The sequence below is a fragment of the Pelmatolapia mariae genome, linkage group LG3_W, assembly GCF_036321145.2.
Source record: "Pelmatolapia mariae isolate MD_Pm_ZW linkage group LG3_W, Pm_UMD_F_2, whole genome shotgun sequence".
NCBI classification, from domain to species: domain Eukaryota; kingdom Metazoa; phylum Chordata; class Actinopteri; order Cichliformes; family Cichlidae; genus Pelmatolapia; species Pelmatolapia mariae.
This window is the reverse complement of record NC_086229.1, coordinates 8,295,434-8,311,716: the sequence shown is the minus strand read 5'-3', so window position 1 is coordinate 8,311,716 and position 16,283 is coordinate 8,295,434. Positions and strand designations below refer to the sequence as shown.

The following is a 16,283-nucleotide window of genomic DNA, read 5'->3' as shown; positions in this document are numbered from 1 at the left end:
AAGTTAAACACAAAGTGTTTGGAGCCAAAATGTTCCCAAGCTGCTCTTTTTGAAATGGCAGAGGTACAGTGGTGTCTAACAGCACACTGTGGAAGGCAAACATGTTCTTCTTGGATGAAACTTCATGAATCCTTTGTAGATTTGAGCTTTTGGAGCCTTTCTTTTCTCTTCAGGTGTACAGAAACTGTGTGATAAATGTCAGAACGTCAGGGCTCTGCTTTAGTCACTACTTGATGATCATTGGCTCATTGTTGAATCACGTGGCCCAGTCTGACCTCTGACCCTTTGCTGCAGGTCTTCTGTGTTATCTCCACTTTCATGTCTGATCTTCTGCTTCTGGAATAACAACAGCTTCTACACACTAAAGCATGTTCAGCTCTTATATCAGGACAAATCACGCGTGTGTTTGAAGACAAATCCACATGATTGTAGATTATTGATCAGCTTGAATTAAACTCACTGACTGATTTTTTCTTCATAAACAAACTGTGTTTGTTTGTGTCCTGTTTAGTTTGTCCTCAGCCTCCTTTAGTGCTGACAGTCCCTGTAAAACATATTTATAGCTGAACATGATCCTGTATCTGGGCCCTGCAGTCAGTGCAGGCAGATATCTTAGACCTGATCAGGGGAAACACTGGGGGCTCAGCCCTGGAACCACAGCAGCTGTTTAAAGTCACTGAGTCTATTTGACAGTAAATGAATGTAAATGTGAGACACTGTGTGCTCACAGCTAAAGGCTGCAGTCAGCTGTGTTACAGCCTCATTCACACAATGATCCTTTAATAAACACTCAGAGCTCCATGTTGATGAAGCAGTCATGTGTGAGCTTGTGTGCTGACATGTTGACAGTGTGACCTCAGAGCTTCTATTCATGAGTGTAAACTCATGAATATTTATGATGTGTATAGGGCTTTGGAGTTGACGTCACTGGAGGTGGGCCACGCCCCCTTTCCGCCATGACAGTAGGCTAGACACAGGATACAGCTTCAGCTATGGTTCGTACGTGTTGTGTTATCAGTTACAACGTTTGATCACACGATCGTAAAGGCAAGAAGCTGGATAATGGGCTCTCTTTTCATCGTTTTTCAACCTGGAGGCAACGTGAGGGATGCCATGTATCCGATATTACTAAACAAAGACGTCAGGCTTGCATTGCAGCGGTGAGACGAGCGGATCGAGTTCTGTGCAATCCCCAGCTTTTTGTTGGTTTGGTCTCCGCATCTTCTTTCCTGTGAGTTCTAAATTAATTCATATCACTATTAAAATGCTTTTAGTGTTATTTTCAATGTGCTGAGGTCATAGATAATGAGATAAAACATGCTAATGTGTGATGCTGCAGAACCACGTCATGTCATCATGTCGACTGAGTAGCTTATGATTTAGCATTATTGCAGGCAAAGCAGCATATGAAATGGATGTAACAAATCCAGACTGGGCACCAACACTGCTCATGGGCCTCTAAAAACATACTAAATTGCTCTCATTGTACACTAATCCGCACATAACTTCCAGATGAATCACACACCTGTCATGTGCACTAATTTTATCTTACAGGCTTTTATTATGCAGCTGCAGAGTCTGAAGGTTCTTATTAATAATAATAAGCATAATTCTTAAACTGGTTTGCTGTGTATGCGCTGACTCCACAGACAAAGGGCTGTATCGCGACGGATTGCACCCAGACGCCAAGAGACGGTACTTTAAAAAAATTGCGTGCATCGGTAATGTGGACCCGTATGAAATAAGGAAGTGGAGTGGAAACCCAGACGACCTACCGCCTTTGTCCTATCCCGATATCTTCGCATACCTTGTCTGTGGAGTCAGCGCATACACAGCAAACCAGTTTAAGAATTATAAATCCCTGGAGGCCCACATCCAATTCACGAACGGCTGGGTGCAAGATTTGTCCATCTTTATGCCTCCACGCTGCGACAACTGTACGTTGTCGTTAAGACAAAGGTAAGTCGGTTTGAACATGATAACTTTCTAAACAACTTCCTTGTTACAGTTTTTGATTTGCACGTACAGCCAACCCATCTATATTAGCCTTGTTTCATTACAGACCTTTTATTAAAAGTGGTTTTTGTGTGTTTCAGGTACTGCACTCACAACGACTGAATGAAACTGCACTGTGACCTTGTTGTGTGGACACAGAGAGCCCTTCTGTCATACGCATCTTCCCTGATGTGGATTTCTGGGAACCACGTTTAAAGCAAGCACAAGACTTCTTTCTTAAAGTGTGTCTTCCTGAACTTGTTGGGAAATACTTCTCCAAACAATGTGCTGCTCTAAATAGCCTGTAATGTTTCATTTTGTGGTTCAAGATTGATGCCAGCTGTGTGTTGCCATGTAAATAGTTTGCATTTCATTTTTATGTACTTGCTAAGTACATGTGAACAGATCAAGAATAAAAAAAAAAAACATGTATACTATTCTTTTCTGTTTTATTGAAACTACTTCACACAAAGTACAATTATTTACAATGAACTACACATGCAACACAACAGCTTTATGAATACTCAACAAGAGCAGGTTTCATTTGGCGCTGGTTTGACAACCACACTGGGGCACATATTCACCAAAACACAGCAAACCTTAACAATCTTATCAAGCAGTGTTGTGTTTATTTCTGCTCTGCCCTGTTCATTGCACACACAATGCTTCCTTTAGCTTCTGTGATGCTGTCTGTCCGATCACCACTGTCCACATTTACAGGTGGTACCTCAACCTCCACTTGTCCAACACAACTGCTGTCCACAGCTATGACATTGTAATTTTGTTGTTGTTCTTCTGTCAGATCTTCATCGATTACTTCTGCACGGGGAACACCTTCAGACTCTGCAGCTGCATAAAAGCCTGTAAGATAAAATTAGTGCACATGACAGGTGTGGAAGGAATCTCTCTGAATAATTAGGAACATCCTCCGCAGCGTCATTATGTCACTGAGTTATTCTGGAGAACAGCGAGAAACTCCTTCATGCAGCTTCGCACACTGACGTCAGCGCTGCACAGCTGCAGATCCTCATCGTTTGTACTCAGTTTATTAAGTTCAGCTTCACCAATCAAAAACCTTCCTGTGTGCACAAATATCTAAAACATCTGGCTCCATCACACGTGTAGTTTTGAGACAAATGCCAGCTTCATGCAGCTTTCCACAAACTGAGCCAAGTTTTGTCTTACAGATAAACAGATTTATCAACATTTTAATTTTTTCCTTAAGGTTTTTTTCATGCTGTGAATATTTGCTCTGTCGTTTCTTTCTCTGCTCGCTCTGCTGTCGCTGTTGTAAAAAGAAAAGAAAAAAACGCTTTAGTCTCTGTGTTTCAGGCTCTGTGCTCTGGGTATTTGTGTTGTAGTCTAGAATCTCCTGAGAGAAACCAAATTATAAATGTAAAGTTAAAGTAAAGCTGTTCGTCATCGTGTGTCTGGGATGAAGTCACATCAGAAACATGTGTAACGTGATGGTTTGGATGGTTATGAATAATTAGGAACAGAAACACGCATTCCTCCTCATTACATCACCGAGTTATTCTGGAGAACAGCGAGAAACTCCACACTCCAAGAAAGTCCACACACAAATTCTTTTTACACATACAAATCCTGATTTACAAGTACAAAATATTTATGACCACATTTTGAGCCCATAGATGTGCACATGAATGATTTGTGTTTCCTCTGCAGGTAGAAAGTGTGTGTGAGCTGAATTGAGCAGCATGGATCAGTGTGAGGACAGAGAGGAGGGAGTCCCTCCCTCTAAAAGCACTCTGTGTGGGGAACATGAGAGCCAGACCAAAGCTCAGAGGTGAGATGACCATCTCTAACTGTCCATGACTCTTCTCCATGTCACAGCTCAGCACTCACATCACTGCTCCATCATTATTCACAGGAACCCACCTGGACCTCCACCCAGCTCTGTGTCCTTTAAGAGTGACGCATGTAAAGGTGGTCCCATTAATTTTAAAGGCCAGCCTGTGTCTGCTGCAGAGAGGTGAGCTGTTAGTAACATGAACTCTTTGAGTTGGTTGGCTGCCAATAGACATAGATTAGTTTATGAAGCTAAAAATCTGTCTCACTGTTGTGCTGCTCTTTGCTGCAGCAATGAGTTTATTTAAAAACTTTCACTCTCTGTCTCTGCAGCAGGAAGTGGTTCTGCTTTGTTTGCTGGCTGAGCTAAAACAGGAAAATCCACTTGTTAGTTGTAGTGTTTGTAACGAGGTTAAAGAGGAGAAACAGAGACAGAACTTTATTAATGTATTAATCCCTCGAGGTGGTTCTTCTGAGAAGTTCAGTTAAACTACAGCTGGAACTAATCAGGTACAACAAGACAGGGAGAACGCACAACTCCACAAAATCCTGTAGAGACACAAGAAATGGAGCGTACACAGGCAGGGGCGGTCCTAGGCTGTTTGGTGCCCTGGGCACCATCATCAAAATTATAAAAAGTAAAGGCTTGAAATACTTTACATGTAATGAGTCGATATTATATATTAGTTTGACCTTTTAAGTAGAATAGCAGACAAATCAACAACACAGCTCTTCTAATTAATGGCTAATTAATATTATGTTGAACACAGTGCAGAAGTGCAATAGATTCTATGAGCTCCATCAGTGTCTCGCGCTCACTTTTCACGTATATGTGTGTGATAGAATTTAGAAAACTCATCGGTGGAAACTACAAGTCTGTATCATCTGTTGTCGTGGAATTTTCTGTAATAAAGTCTGCAACACAGAAAGAGTCGTGGTCAAGCTATTTATTACTGCATGCATACAGGAGAGCGAACACACATCATAACATCACAGGTCTAAGTTATGAGCGCTCAGGACGTCTCAGCTCCTCTTTTATACTGCGCTTGCATGACGTCGGGGCAGCATGAGTACCAGCAACTTTCTTTTTGCCAGAAAGTAACTATTACGGTCCTGTGACCCAGTGTTTATCTGTTTTCTGGGTTCATTAATATTCTTTCTTAATCATGGTTCAGTTTCCTTGCTTGGTTTTTTATACGGGCGACATGGTTCGCTGCTCAGGGCGGCATCATGGGCACGGTTTAACACATTTTAGGACGTTCTTATTTCACATCACTACAAGGTTTCAAACATCTAAGCCTGAATAGAAACACATGAAAGGCTTCTGTTCCTTTATTTATCACCAGGAGATGTCGCATAAAAAGAGATGACGTGTGCTAAAGTCGCAGGTTAAAAGTGGAACAGTGAATGACTGCAGGTGTCCATAAGTTGCAGTCGTGGTACTTCAGCATCTACCTAGCTGAAGAGGAGAATTAAGGGAAAACATTTTTAAAACATTTTTAAAGTGCCAGGTCATTTCAAATGCAGCATTTCTGTTAGCTCAAAAAACATCAGCTGAGAAACTAACAGACAAAAAGAAAGAGCTGACCTCCCTCAGAGACGGAAAAAGTTCAGAAAGGACAGGAATAAGAGAGCTTAAAGGTAAAGACCGCTTAGTAGCGTTGGATAAACTGACAATAAAACTGACAATAAAAATCTCACATATGTTTTAAATCAGATATCGAGTCTGTACATGTGAATTTTGTTGAATTTCTGACTGTGTTTGTGAGCTGAGAGGAAATGAAAATGAGTCAGTTTTGTCCAGTTTTCCTGTAAAAAGCTGAACTCTAATCTAAGAGGATGTTACTGACAGGAAACAGCTGCATCATCTGCAGTCTGTGTGATCACAGCTGCTTCAATCATGTTTGTGTCTGCAGAGGTCAGAGGTCACAGTCTGCAGGGTCCAGCTGTCCATCTGTGAGGAGCGACGTGTCCAAAGGTCACCCTCCAGACTTCAGTGGTGAACCTGGAGCAACGAGGTCAGAGAGCTGTGATGACTCTTTTACATGTTTGTGTTTCCTGGATAAATCTGACCTGAAACATCCTCAGATTGTTACAAAGATTCATTAAAAAGAAAACAATGAAAGAGAAAAGATCCAAATGTTCGACTTGGTCATTTGCTGTTTGAGGACAGTGATGCTCATATCTGTGGGGAAAGTGTGACCTGAGTGGGTTCATGTTTGTCTTTAAAGAGCTGCTCTGATTCTCTTTGTGTCTGATCTGTTAAACAGTCTGAGAGGTCACACAGAGACCCAGCAGCTAAAGCCTGGATCATACTGGCTGCTGTTACTCCATCAGGACAACACTGAACCACAGTGCTGTTCATGGAAATCAATCAGTGCAACTTTACACTGTATTACCAAAAGTACTGACTCGTCTGCCTTCACACATGTAAACTTGAGTGACATCATATTCTGAATCCACAGCACTTAATATGATGTCAGCCAAGAGTTCAACATATAACAGCTTAAACTGTTTTAAAAAGGTTTTTTCACAGGTTTAAAAGTCTTTACGGAAATTTTTAACAGTTCTTTCAGAAACAGATACGTGAGGTCAGACACAGGGAAGCAGCAAAACTGATTGAACACAGCTTTTAGAGGCTAAATTCACATTTTAATAATGAAAGTGGCTTCGTGTGTGTGTGTGTGTGTGTGTGTGTGTGTGTGTGTGTATGTGTGTGTGTGTGTGTGTGTGTGTGTGTGTGTGTGTGTGTGTGTGTGTGTGTGTGTGTATGTGTGTGTGTGTGTGTGTGTGTGTGTGTGTCCATGGTTCCTCCACAGAGTGGACCAGCAGAGCTCAGAGGTTCCCAGTGGTCAGTCTGCCCAGCAGCATCAAACACAGCTGGACTCCATATTTATGGTCTGTACATGTACAACAACTACTTTATTATTAATATTAATAATAATACATTTATTTATAGGTCCCTTTCACAACACCAAGGACTCTGTGGACTAAATGACCAAAAGAAAACAAACTTTGAGATCAGACGGTGCAAATGTGATCACAGGAAAACGTTTTAAACATCGAGGCTTTAAACAGAAACCAAAGTGAAACAGTTTGTAGTTGAGATCAGTGGGAATGAAGCTGAATAACTGTTTCTTCAATAACTTTGTAAATGACAAATATGATGGAAATTAGCAGCATTAGCACTTACTAATGATGTGAGTTGACACTCAGCTGTATTAAGACGACCATTGGTCTTAAACTGTAATGGAAACCAGTGGATCCAGTCCAGTGGTGGCGACCTGTGGTGAGTCGATCTGAGCAGGTACTAGTGGAAATGGGGCCATAGATGTGTTTGTGCTTAACAACAATGAATCACAGGATTTTTACATTACTGTTAAAATCTCATGTTGTCTGTTAAAGTGTGCAGTTTAGGGTGTGTTACTAAAACTGTGGTTTGCTCACTTTCCAAAGACCCAGCCCCCATAAAAAGCAGCCAATCAGCTTCTAAGAGTTACACACCCACACATATCTATCAGGTTAACTCTGGTCTAACACACTTGGATTTAGCTTGAAGAATCTTCCTGTACGAGGACTGAAAATGATTTAAACAGCAGCCAATGTCCAAAGAACAACTTTGACACACCTTCATAAAGCCTGCAGAGCACTTCAAAAAGAAAAACTAGCTGAAAGTCTGGCTGCTCTTATGAAAAGTACAGAGAAATTATGGGTCGCTCAACACTTGTGCACAATACAAGAGTTTAAATAAATCTGAAGAATAACTCAAAATCCTACAATCTGTGAGGAATTGAGGTGTTATTTTTCTGCCATTTTTATTATTTCATTTTATTAATTCTATTTTCATTATTTTGCTATTGCATCATAATCATATAACAAGCATCTGCATTGACGCATTTATTAATAGTGATATTGCATTTAGATGTTTAAACATATTGGCACCCAATTAAGTTTTTATTACAGGTGCAGTTATAACTACTTTAAACTGTTGAGTTGAATTTATAATCTTAAATGTTTATATGCAGACTGCATGGTGAAAGAAAAGGCCCCACGTAGAGTAACTCTGTGCCAAAATAAGACAGGAAGTTACATGCTTTTGAAGTTACATGCTTTGCAGGAAGTGAAACCGAAACTAGAGTCTGAGTGAAAGTTAGTCTGAGGAGCAGTTTCGATGATGCTATTATCTTTTATACTTTTATATCTTTTGATTAAGCTTTCAGTAGAGGCTCTTGATGAAAACATTTATTCAGTAGAGTACACATACATAGTTTTGGTTCGGTTATTACATACACGAGAGCGGCTTCTGTCTCTCTGTCTGGGGGAGGTCAGGAGATAGTCGGCAGGTGAAATGGGGTGCGATTGTGGTTAGCACATAGACACACACGTAACCACACACACACACACACACTTAGTTAGAGGTTCACTTGTAGGTGAAAGTTTAAATTGTTTTGCTAGGGTGCAGTTTTATGTTGGTGTACGTGACTGTTTGCTGAAGAAGCAGGTGCACGAGGCGAGAGCTGAGCGGGCTGGCGGGAAACCACCGGGGAGAAGATGGAAGCCAGTGTTCTTTTAATTGTGTCTCAAGTTGTCAAATAGAACATTTGTGGTTTTGAAGCTGATGTACTGACGCAATGAGGGGGCGTCACAAAATATACTCTGATGCATATAAAACTGTAGTTTGATGTTAGGAGGATGAGATTGTGGGGCTGTCTGCTTACGGAGTCAGCTCATTCTCCCACGCGTGTCTTTTCATTAAAATCATCGTCTTTACCTTTTGGACCAGTGTGGTTACTTGCCCTCCGCCTGTGTTTACTTCCCTATATTTTGGAACCTTAACAAATCATACTGAGAAAATCATCTACAGCTAATTATCCAAATGGATTTGTTTAAGACAGGTCCATCTGCTGGTGGCCCTCTGCAGGTGCATGAAAGGGGCGTGTTTGTGGTCTGTAAATGGCCTGTATTTGTACAGCGCTTTACTAGTCCCCAAGGACCCCAAAGCACTTTACACAACCAGTCATCCACACATTCACACACTGGTGATGGCAGCTACATTGTAGCCACAGCCACCCTGGGGCGCACTGACAGAGGCAAGGCCGCCGGACACTGGCGCCACCGGGCCCTCTGCAATGGGTGAAGTGTCTTGCCCAAGAACACAACGACCGAGACTGTCCAAGCCGGGGCTCGAACCAGCATCCTTCCGATTACAAGGTGAACTTCCCAACTCTTGAGCCACGATCACCCCTTTATAGTGAAATTAGTAGAAAAAGGAAGCAGGGAGGACTCTCAGCGGCTGTCTCCTATTCAGCCAGTTGACACACAGTAGATAAAAATAACTGAGGCAGGAGCAGACACCTGTATGAGTTTACACCTCTCACATAGATTATTGTCCCTGGGCAGTGCCACAGGGCTGGTAGATGTAAACAAACCAGGAGGAGAGGATTTATTCAACTGAGAAAAGTCACAGAGTTGTGTCTTGATGCTCAATCATCCAGGTGAGTAAATCCCAAAAAGGTTGATTCTGTTCATCTGGATGTTTTCAGTGGGAGAAACATTTCATCATCATCATAGTGACCTCTTTAGTCTCAGCTGACTGCAGGTTTCCAACCTTATAAACAGTACATTTACATAATCACTGAAACTAGCAGCTTGATCATTGGTACGCATATTGTCAGGACCATTGATCAACAACCACTGATCAATAGTCCTGAGTCCCATTCACAGAGAGCTGGGGAATGGCTGTAATCACAGCATTGTAAGATCGTGACAGATGTACCCTTAGGCCCCTCCTCCATTCAGAGATGGTCTTTCCCTTTTCATGTAAATGGCCTCCTTGACTCCGCCCTCAAACTAGCGTTCACATTTACTCAGGGCCTTCTTGATGTAAAAACCTGTAGTGTTAGAATTGTCTTACATTGTTCGCTCTGTGTTGTAGCTTCCTGATGACGCCCAGTTTGTGCTCCAGTGGATGATGAGAGTCAAACCTTAAACACTGATCTGTATGTGTAAACAGAGTGAACCTTTAAGACCAGCTGTCTGTATGATCAACTCAGTCACGTATAACATCTCCAAGTTTCTGGCTTCGATTCTCAACCTGTTGGTAGTTCAGCTCTGAACACCAGTGCAATGTTTCTCCCACTGAAATCGCTGCATTCATATGAACAGAATCAACGTTTTGGGATCATGGAGTTGTGGAGAATCTCTCAGTTAATCAGATAAAGTCAAACTTATAATTGGTGAAGAAATCATGGATGATCGTAAAGAAGTGGATGTTGTGTAGACTGAAGTTCAGAGTGGTGGGTCATTCATAAAGTATTCTGTTCCAGCTGCTGGAGGACAACATCATCACTTTTGTGAAGAACGAGTTGAAGAAGATCCAGAAGGCTCTGAGTCCGAATAAGCCCCAGTGCTTGGAGTTTCAGAGGGAGGATGATGAGCAGAGGAGACACAGTAGAGAGGCATTTGTGAAGATCACAGTGGACTTCCTGAGGAGAATGAAGCAGGAGAAGCTGGCTGACCGTCTGCAGAGCAGTAAGAGGATTTCTATAAAGATTTAAGCTGCTGGATAAATGAGAGACTTGTGACACCAGTGTGGTCAGTCATTTCATCAGAAATTGTCATCAGCATTTTGTAAAATCTGATTGTTGAAGTTGCATTTTTATTATTATTATTCAGAACTTCCAGCTTCAGTTTGTCATCGTAACCTTAAATTTGCTCTGAAGAAGAAGTTCCAGTGTGTGTTTGAGGGGATCGCTAAAGCAGGAAACCCAACCCTTCTGAATCAGATCTACACAGAGCTCTACATCACAGAGGGAGGGACTGCAGAGGTCAATGATGAACATGAGGTCAGACAGATTGAAACAGCATCCAGGAAACCAGACAGACCAGAAACAACAATCAGACAAGAAGACATCTTTAAAGCCTCACCTGGAAGAGATGAACCAATCAGAACAGTGCTGACAAAGGGAGTGGCTGGCATTGGGAAAACAGTCTTAACACAGAAATACAGCCTGGACTGGGCTGAAGACAAAGCCAACCAGGACATCCAGTTCATATTTCCATTCACTTTCAGAGAGCTGAATGTGCTGAAAGAGGAAAAGTTCAGCTTGGTGGAACTTGTTCATCACTTCTTTACTGAAACCAAAGAAGCAGGAATCTGCAGCTTCGAAGACTTCCAGGTTGTGTTCATCTTTGATGGTCTGGATGAGTGTCGACTTCCTCTGGACTTCCACAAAACTACAATCCTAACTGACCCTAGAAAGTCCACCTCAGTGGATGTGCTGCTGATAAACCTCATCAGGGGGAAACTGCTTCCCTCTGCTCACCTCTGGATAACCACACGACCTGCAGCAGCCAATCAGATCCCTCCTGACTGTGTTGGCATGGTGACAGAGGTCAGAGGGTTCACTGACCCACAGAAGGAGGAGTACTTCAGGAAGAGATTCAGAGATGAGGAGCAGGCCAGCAGGATCATCTCCCACATCAAGACATCACGAAGCCTCCACATCATGTGCCACATCCCAGTCTTCTGCTGGATCACTGCTACAGTTCTGGAGGATGTGCTGGAAACCAGAGAGGGAGGACAGCTGCCCAACACCCTGACTGAGATGTACATCCACTTCCTGGTGGTTCAGGCCAAAGTGAAGAAGGTCAAGTATGATGGAGGAGCTGAGACAGATCCACACTGGAGTCCAGAGAGCAGGAAGATGATCGAGTCACTGGGAAAACTGGCTTTTGATCAGCTGCAGAAAGGAAACCTGATCTTCTATGAATCAGACCTGACAGAGTGTGGCATCGATATCAGAGCAGCCTCAGTGTACTCAGGAGTGTTCACACAGATCTTTAAAGAGGAGAGAGGACTGTACCAGGACAAGGTGTTCTGCTTCATCCATCTGAGTGTTCAGGAGTTTCTGGCTGCTCTTCATGTCCATCTGACCTTCATCAACTCTGGACTCAATCTGATGCAAGAACAAACAACCTCTACATGGTCTAAATTATTTGATAAACCAAAACTCCAATCTCTGCACCAGAGTGCTGTGTACAAAGCCTTACAGAGTCCAAATGGACACCTGGACTTGTTCCTCCGCTTCCTCCTGGGTCTTTCACTGCAGACCAATCAGACTCTCCTACGAGGTCTGCTGACACAGACAGGAAGTAGCTCACAGACCAATCAGGAAACAGTCCAGTACATCAAGAAGAAGCTCAGTGAGAATCTGTCTGCAGAGAAAAGCATCAATCTGTTCCACTGCCTGAATGAACTGAATGATCGTTCTCTAGTGGAGGAGATCCAACAGTCCCTGAGATCAGGAAGTCTCTCCACAGATAAACTGTCTCCTGCTCAGTGGTCAGCTCTGGTCTTCATCTTACTGTCATCAGAAAAAGATCTGGATGTGTTTGACCTGAAGAAATACTCTGCTTCAGAGGAGGCTCTTCTGAGGCTGCTGCCAGTGGTCAAAGCCTCCAACAAAGCTCTGTAAGTACATCTGTGATCAGTCTTTTTATTGATAACATAAACAGTGTGATGGCCCCTTAAACAAATTTAATTGTAGCACTAAATGAAGTACATTTTATTTAATGTTTGATAGCAGCAGTCAGTGTCAAAGTGTCTTAAACATTTCTGGGTGTCATATCCAGAATCATTCTTTAAGTAAACTTTATTTATACAGCAGCTTTCACAGGTCAAAAACCTCAAAGTGCTTTACAATAGAAACAGGCAATAAAAAACACAGAAGATAAAAAACATTAAACAGCAAACATTTAACATCATACAGCCTAAAACTAGTCAAATGCCACTCTGAGTAAGTGAGTCTCAATAAATGAGTTAGTGGGACCAGTAACAGCCTTTGACGGGAAGATCTCAGACTGTGAGAAGAGCTGTAGGACTCTAGACGGGAAGAAATATTGGCTGGAACTTGACCACACAGGGCTCTAAAAGTAAGGACTGAGATTTTAAACGAACTCTAACATGAACTGGTTACCAGTGTAAAGAGATTAAACTGGAGTAATGCCCAGTCTATTTCATGTGCTGGTTAAAAGCTTAGCAGCATCTTTCTGTACTGACTGAAGATGTTCAAAGACTGTGATGGAGCCATAGGTGATCAACTCCCTCATTCCTCCTCTGGTCTTATTGCTCTGCATCAGTGCACTGCTCAGCTGAAGAGTTCACCTTTATATGTTACAGTCAGCCTCACCAGTACAGCTCCAAGGATCTGCAGCTGCTGGTAGATTCAATCATATTCCTCGTGTTTCTTCAGGTTTCATGTTGTCTGATCTATTTGCTTGATACTTTTTAGATCTCTCCTATGTCGTGCACTTTGATTTCTGACTTAACACAGTGGGTGAACCATGACAGTTTGACAGAATGCAATGATCAGTGAGGACCCAGAGGACACTGACATTTACACTGTGCAGAATGAGAGTTGAGACTTTATCTCACTGCTTTGCGGATGACTGTGGTGGAAGGACTAATCACTATATCTGCTTTAGTAGAAATCATTTCCACAAAAACTTCACTGGTTCGGTCTCCCAGTCTCTCGATCATATCTTCACATTATCCTGGAGTAACGAGCCCTCACTCATCAGAATATGAGCCAGCCTTCTCTCTCATTCCTAAATGCTACTGACTTGCTTATGACGTGTTCACAGAATGAGGAGTCATCACTTGCTTTTGTTTAGCATTGCATTTAATGAGCAAGTTTATATTTACGCAGGGAACATTTTTTTTAAAACGAAAACGTTTTTTAGTCAACCATAAATACTAATGCACACTAGGGCAGGGCGATATAGCCAAAAATATTTATCACGATATAGATTTGAAAATTTGCGATAATCATATAACTGACTATATAATTGACGCGAAACAAAATACAACTCCACAACTTTATTAGTGGAAAAGAACCCTTCAATTTATTTTAGTTTAAACAAGCAGCTCTTTTTTTAATGTGCAGTACAGCTACATAAAATTTAACAGTGGTTATCCTGTTATATGCATGGTTACAAACTCTTGACTAAAAACAAAAACATGGATAAATTGTGCTACTGCTCCAGGAAGTTTTCTACATTTCAAGTTTTAAGATATCTTTGTCAGAAACACTAACATGTTCACAGATGCGGGCTTAAGGGAGGACCTTTGACAAGTTACAACATTTCCACCTGTGCTGAACAACCTTTCAGATGCAGAGATAGTTGCTGGCATGCAGAGTAATCTGCTGATGTGGGGAATGTTTACTGTGTGAACTTTCCACCACGAAAGAGGATCACACTCACTGTCTGCTGGTTGACTATTCACATAACTGCTCAGTTCAAATGATAACCTCTCTGCAGTTACCTCTATCTTGCCACTTACTGGTCCCTTCAAAAAACTCCCGAGACTCTTTGTTGGCTTTTTAACAGATCCCTGACTTATTTGGTCTCCAGTAGATGTATGAGGTGTTTCTGAAAAACCTGTGGCTGTGCTACCCTGGTGTGACACAAGATGCTCTAGTTCACTCATGACTTGAACTTTGATGGCTTTGCTTTCACTCTCACTGAAATATTCTGTATGAAAACGGGGATCAAGGAAAGAAGGAAAGAAGCCATGTCAACAAGTCTCTCTGTGACACTGTCTTTGTAGCTTTTGTTCATGTAGTCAAGTATTGCTGTTTTGATGTCTTTGGTCAGCTCAGCTCAGCTCACTCTCCCCTTCTTTTACTTTTAACTTGTCATTGTTAAACATCTGAAGAACAGGCTTAACACATTTGTCAGGATGAAAGTCTCAGCCACCCTCTCCAGTGCCAAAGTCCCTCCGTCTAACCTCACGCTACAAGAAAAGAAGGCCGTCGCTTCCCTGAGCAAAGACCACAACATCACTATATTACCAGCGGATAAGGGAAGGTGCACCGTGGTCCTAAACACAACAGATTACCACACAAAGATCACTACTCTCCTCAGTGACAACAACACCTACGAAGCTTTAAAACGAGACCCCACAAGCAGCTACAAAAAGAAAGTTAGCATCACTGACTTTCAGCTTGTTGTGTTTGTGGATATATGACTGACTTTAATTATCCATGAAATCATCACATTCTCTGTAAGATTAAGGTCAACTATATATATATTTAGAAGTAGAGGCTTTAAAACCAAGTTACCGCTGAAAGTACAAACATCGTTAATGTCACATAACTTTGCCGACATGTGGCCAACAGTAATGTTTTAATGTTCTTAAACATTTGCACATAAATAAGTCACATAATATTCAGTACTTACTTTTGACAGTTCACTCTTCAGCCGCTCCCTTCTGCCGTGTTTTGCGGCAAACTTATCCACACCCACCGCCGCGCTATGGATTGTGGGATATATGGGGCCACGAAGCGTGCACCGGACCACGCTTGATATTTGGGGAAATCGACGGCGCATTTGGAGTATGCATTTGAAGTACACTTTGAATTGGGACAGCCGTCGTCGCGTGGCGGTGACGTAATCGCACTTGAAATGTGTACTTCAAGCGTGCAGACCCTGAATTGGGACACAGCCATCGTTCACTGAGGGACAAGTTAACAGCAGCCCCCACCCGATACAATGCGCGCTACTTTGAGAGCATGGGAAATGACCACTTCTCATGTAGTGGCTGGGAAAACGTCTCATAATTGATCAGTTACGGCGTAATTTGTACACATTACTGCTTGAAAGAGCTTTAGTAACTGAGTTTTAGCAGTTATGCATGACATGTTTTCTGAACATTATCAAATAATACAGTGCAGGAGGTGTTTGATAAATTATGTTCATTCCCAGGTTTCCTGAAGGCAACATGAAAAATGGACCATCTTGAGCCTGCAGCGGTCTGCTGTCACTCATGATTCCCCGCCCCTCTCTGTTTAGCCACGCCCACCACGCCAAAACAGGGCCAAAAGTCTGTAACTGAAAAATAGAGATCTGAAAGTGAAAAAAAAAAAAAATTGAAGCTGAGAGAAAAATCCGAACCTGAAGAATTTTTTTTTGTACATTAATTTAAAAGATCTGAATCTGAAAAAATGTAACGTTTGATTTTATTTTAAATCCAACTCTTTCTTTTTCAAAGTTCACTCTAAAAATGTGACTTTTGCTTTCAGTTTACATATTTTCGATTTCAAATTTTTCTTTTAACTACACAAACATTATGGCCCTGATTTAACTCCATAAGTTTGAACTGTTCCCACTCAAAATGCTGTCAGAACAATGATCATTGTAGAACTTCACAAACATCACGTGTTGTTTTCCACATGTAAGATCAGCAAACATACAGAAACTTCCTGTTGCCACACACGGCCTCTAAAATCTCTTCCACGCTTTCTGTCTGAAGTCCACTCTCTGTGTCGGATCCACAGGAAACAACAAGATCTTATTAACATGGTTTTCAATGTGTCTCCTTCCAAAAAGTCCAACCAATGAACAAATGTGTATATTTTTGGAGGCCGAACAAAAGCATGACACATTTGTCTGTTTCTATAAACTGGTGTCAAACA

At 41.9% G+C, this 16,283-nt stretch overlaps 1 protein-coding gene across 1 annotated transcript; it reads left to right on the top strand.

Annotated features, from left to right (window-relative positions):
* The first annotated feature begins 1,054 nt into the window (after positions 1–1,054).
* On the top strand, positions 1,055–12,281 carry LOC135932612 (protein NLRC3-like). Its single transcript, XM_065470098.1, has 6 exons — positions 1,055–1,231; positions 3,682–3,802; positions 3,887–3,988; positions 5,721–5,822; positions 10,118–10,335; positions 10,480–12,281. Exons 2-6 carry the CDS (start codon positions 3,714–3,716, stop codon positions 12,279–12,281), a joined length of 2,313 nt encoding a protein of 770 aa, XP_065326170.1. The 5' UTR covers positions 1,055–1,231; positions 3,682–3,713.
* The last annotated feature ends 4,002 nt before the right edge of the window (positions 12,282–16,283 follow it).

Bases quoted from the DNA above. Each gene is read 5' to 3' on its own strand.
- LOC135932612 (XM_065470098.1), top strand. From the start codon at position 3,714: ATGGATCAGTGTGAGGACAGAGAGGAGGGAGTCCCTCCCTCTAAAAGC. The intron at 3,989-5,720 runs GTGAGCTGTTAG...TTGTGTCTGCAG, and splicing joins CCTGTGTCTGCTGCAGAGAG to AGGTCAGAGGTCACAGTCTG. The intron at 5,823-10,117 runs GTCAGAGAGCTG...TCATTCATAAAG, and splicing joins GGTGAACCTGGAGCAACGAG to TATTCTGTTCCAGCTGCTGG.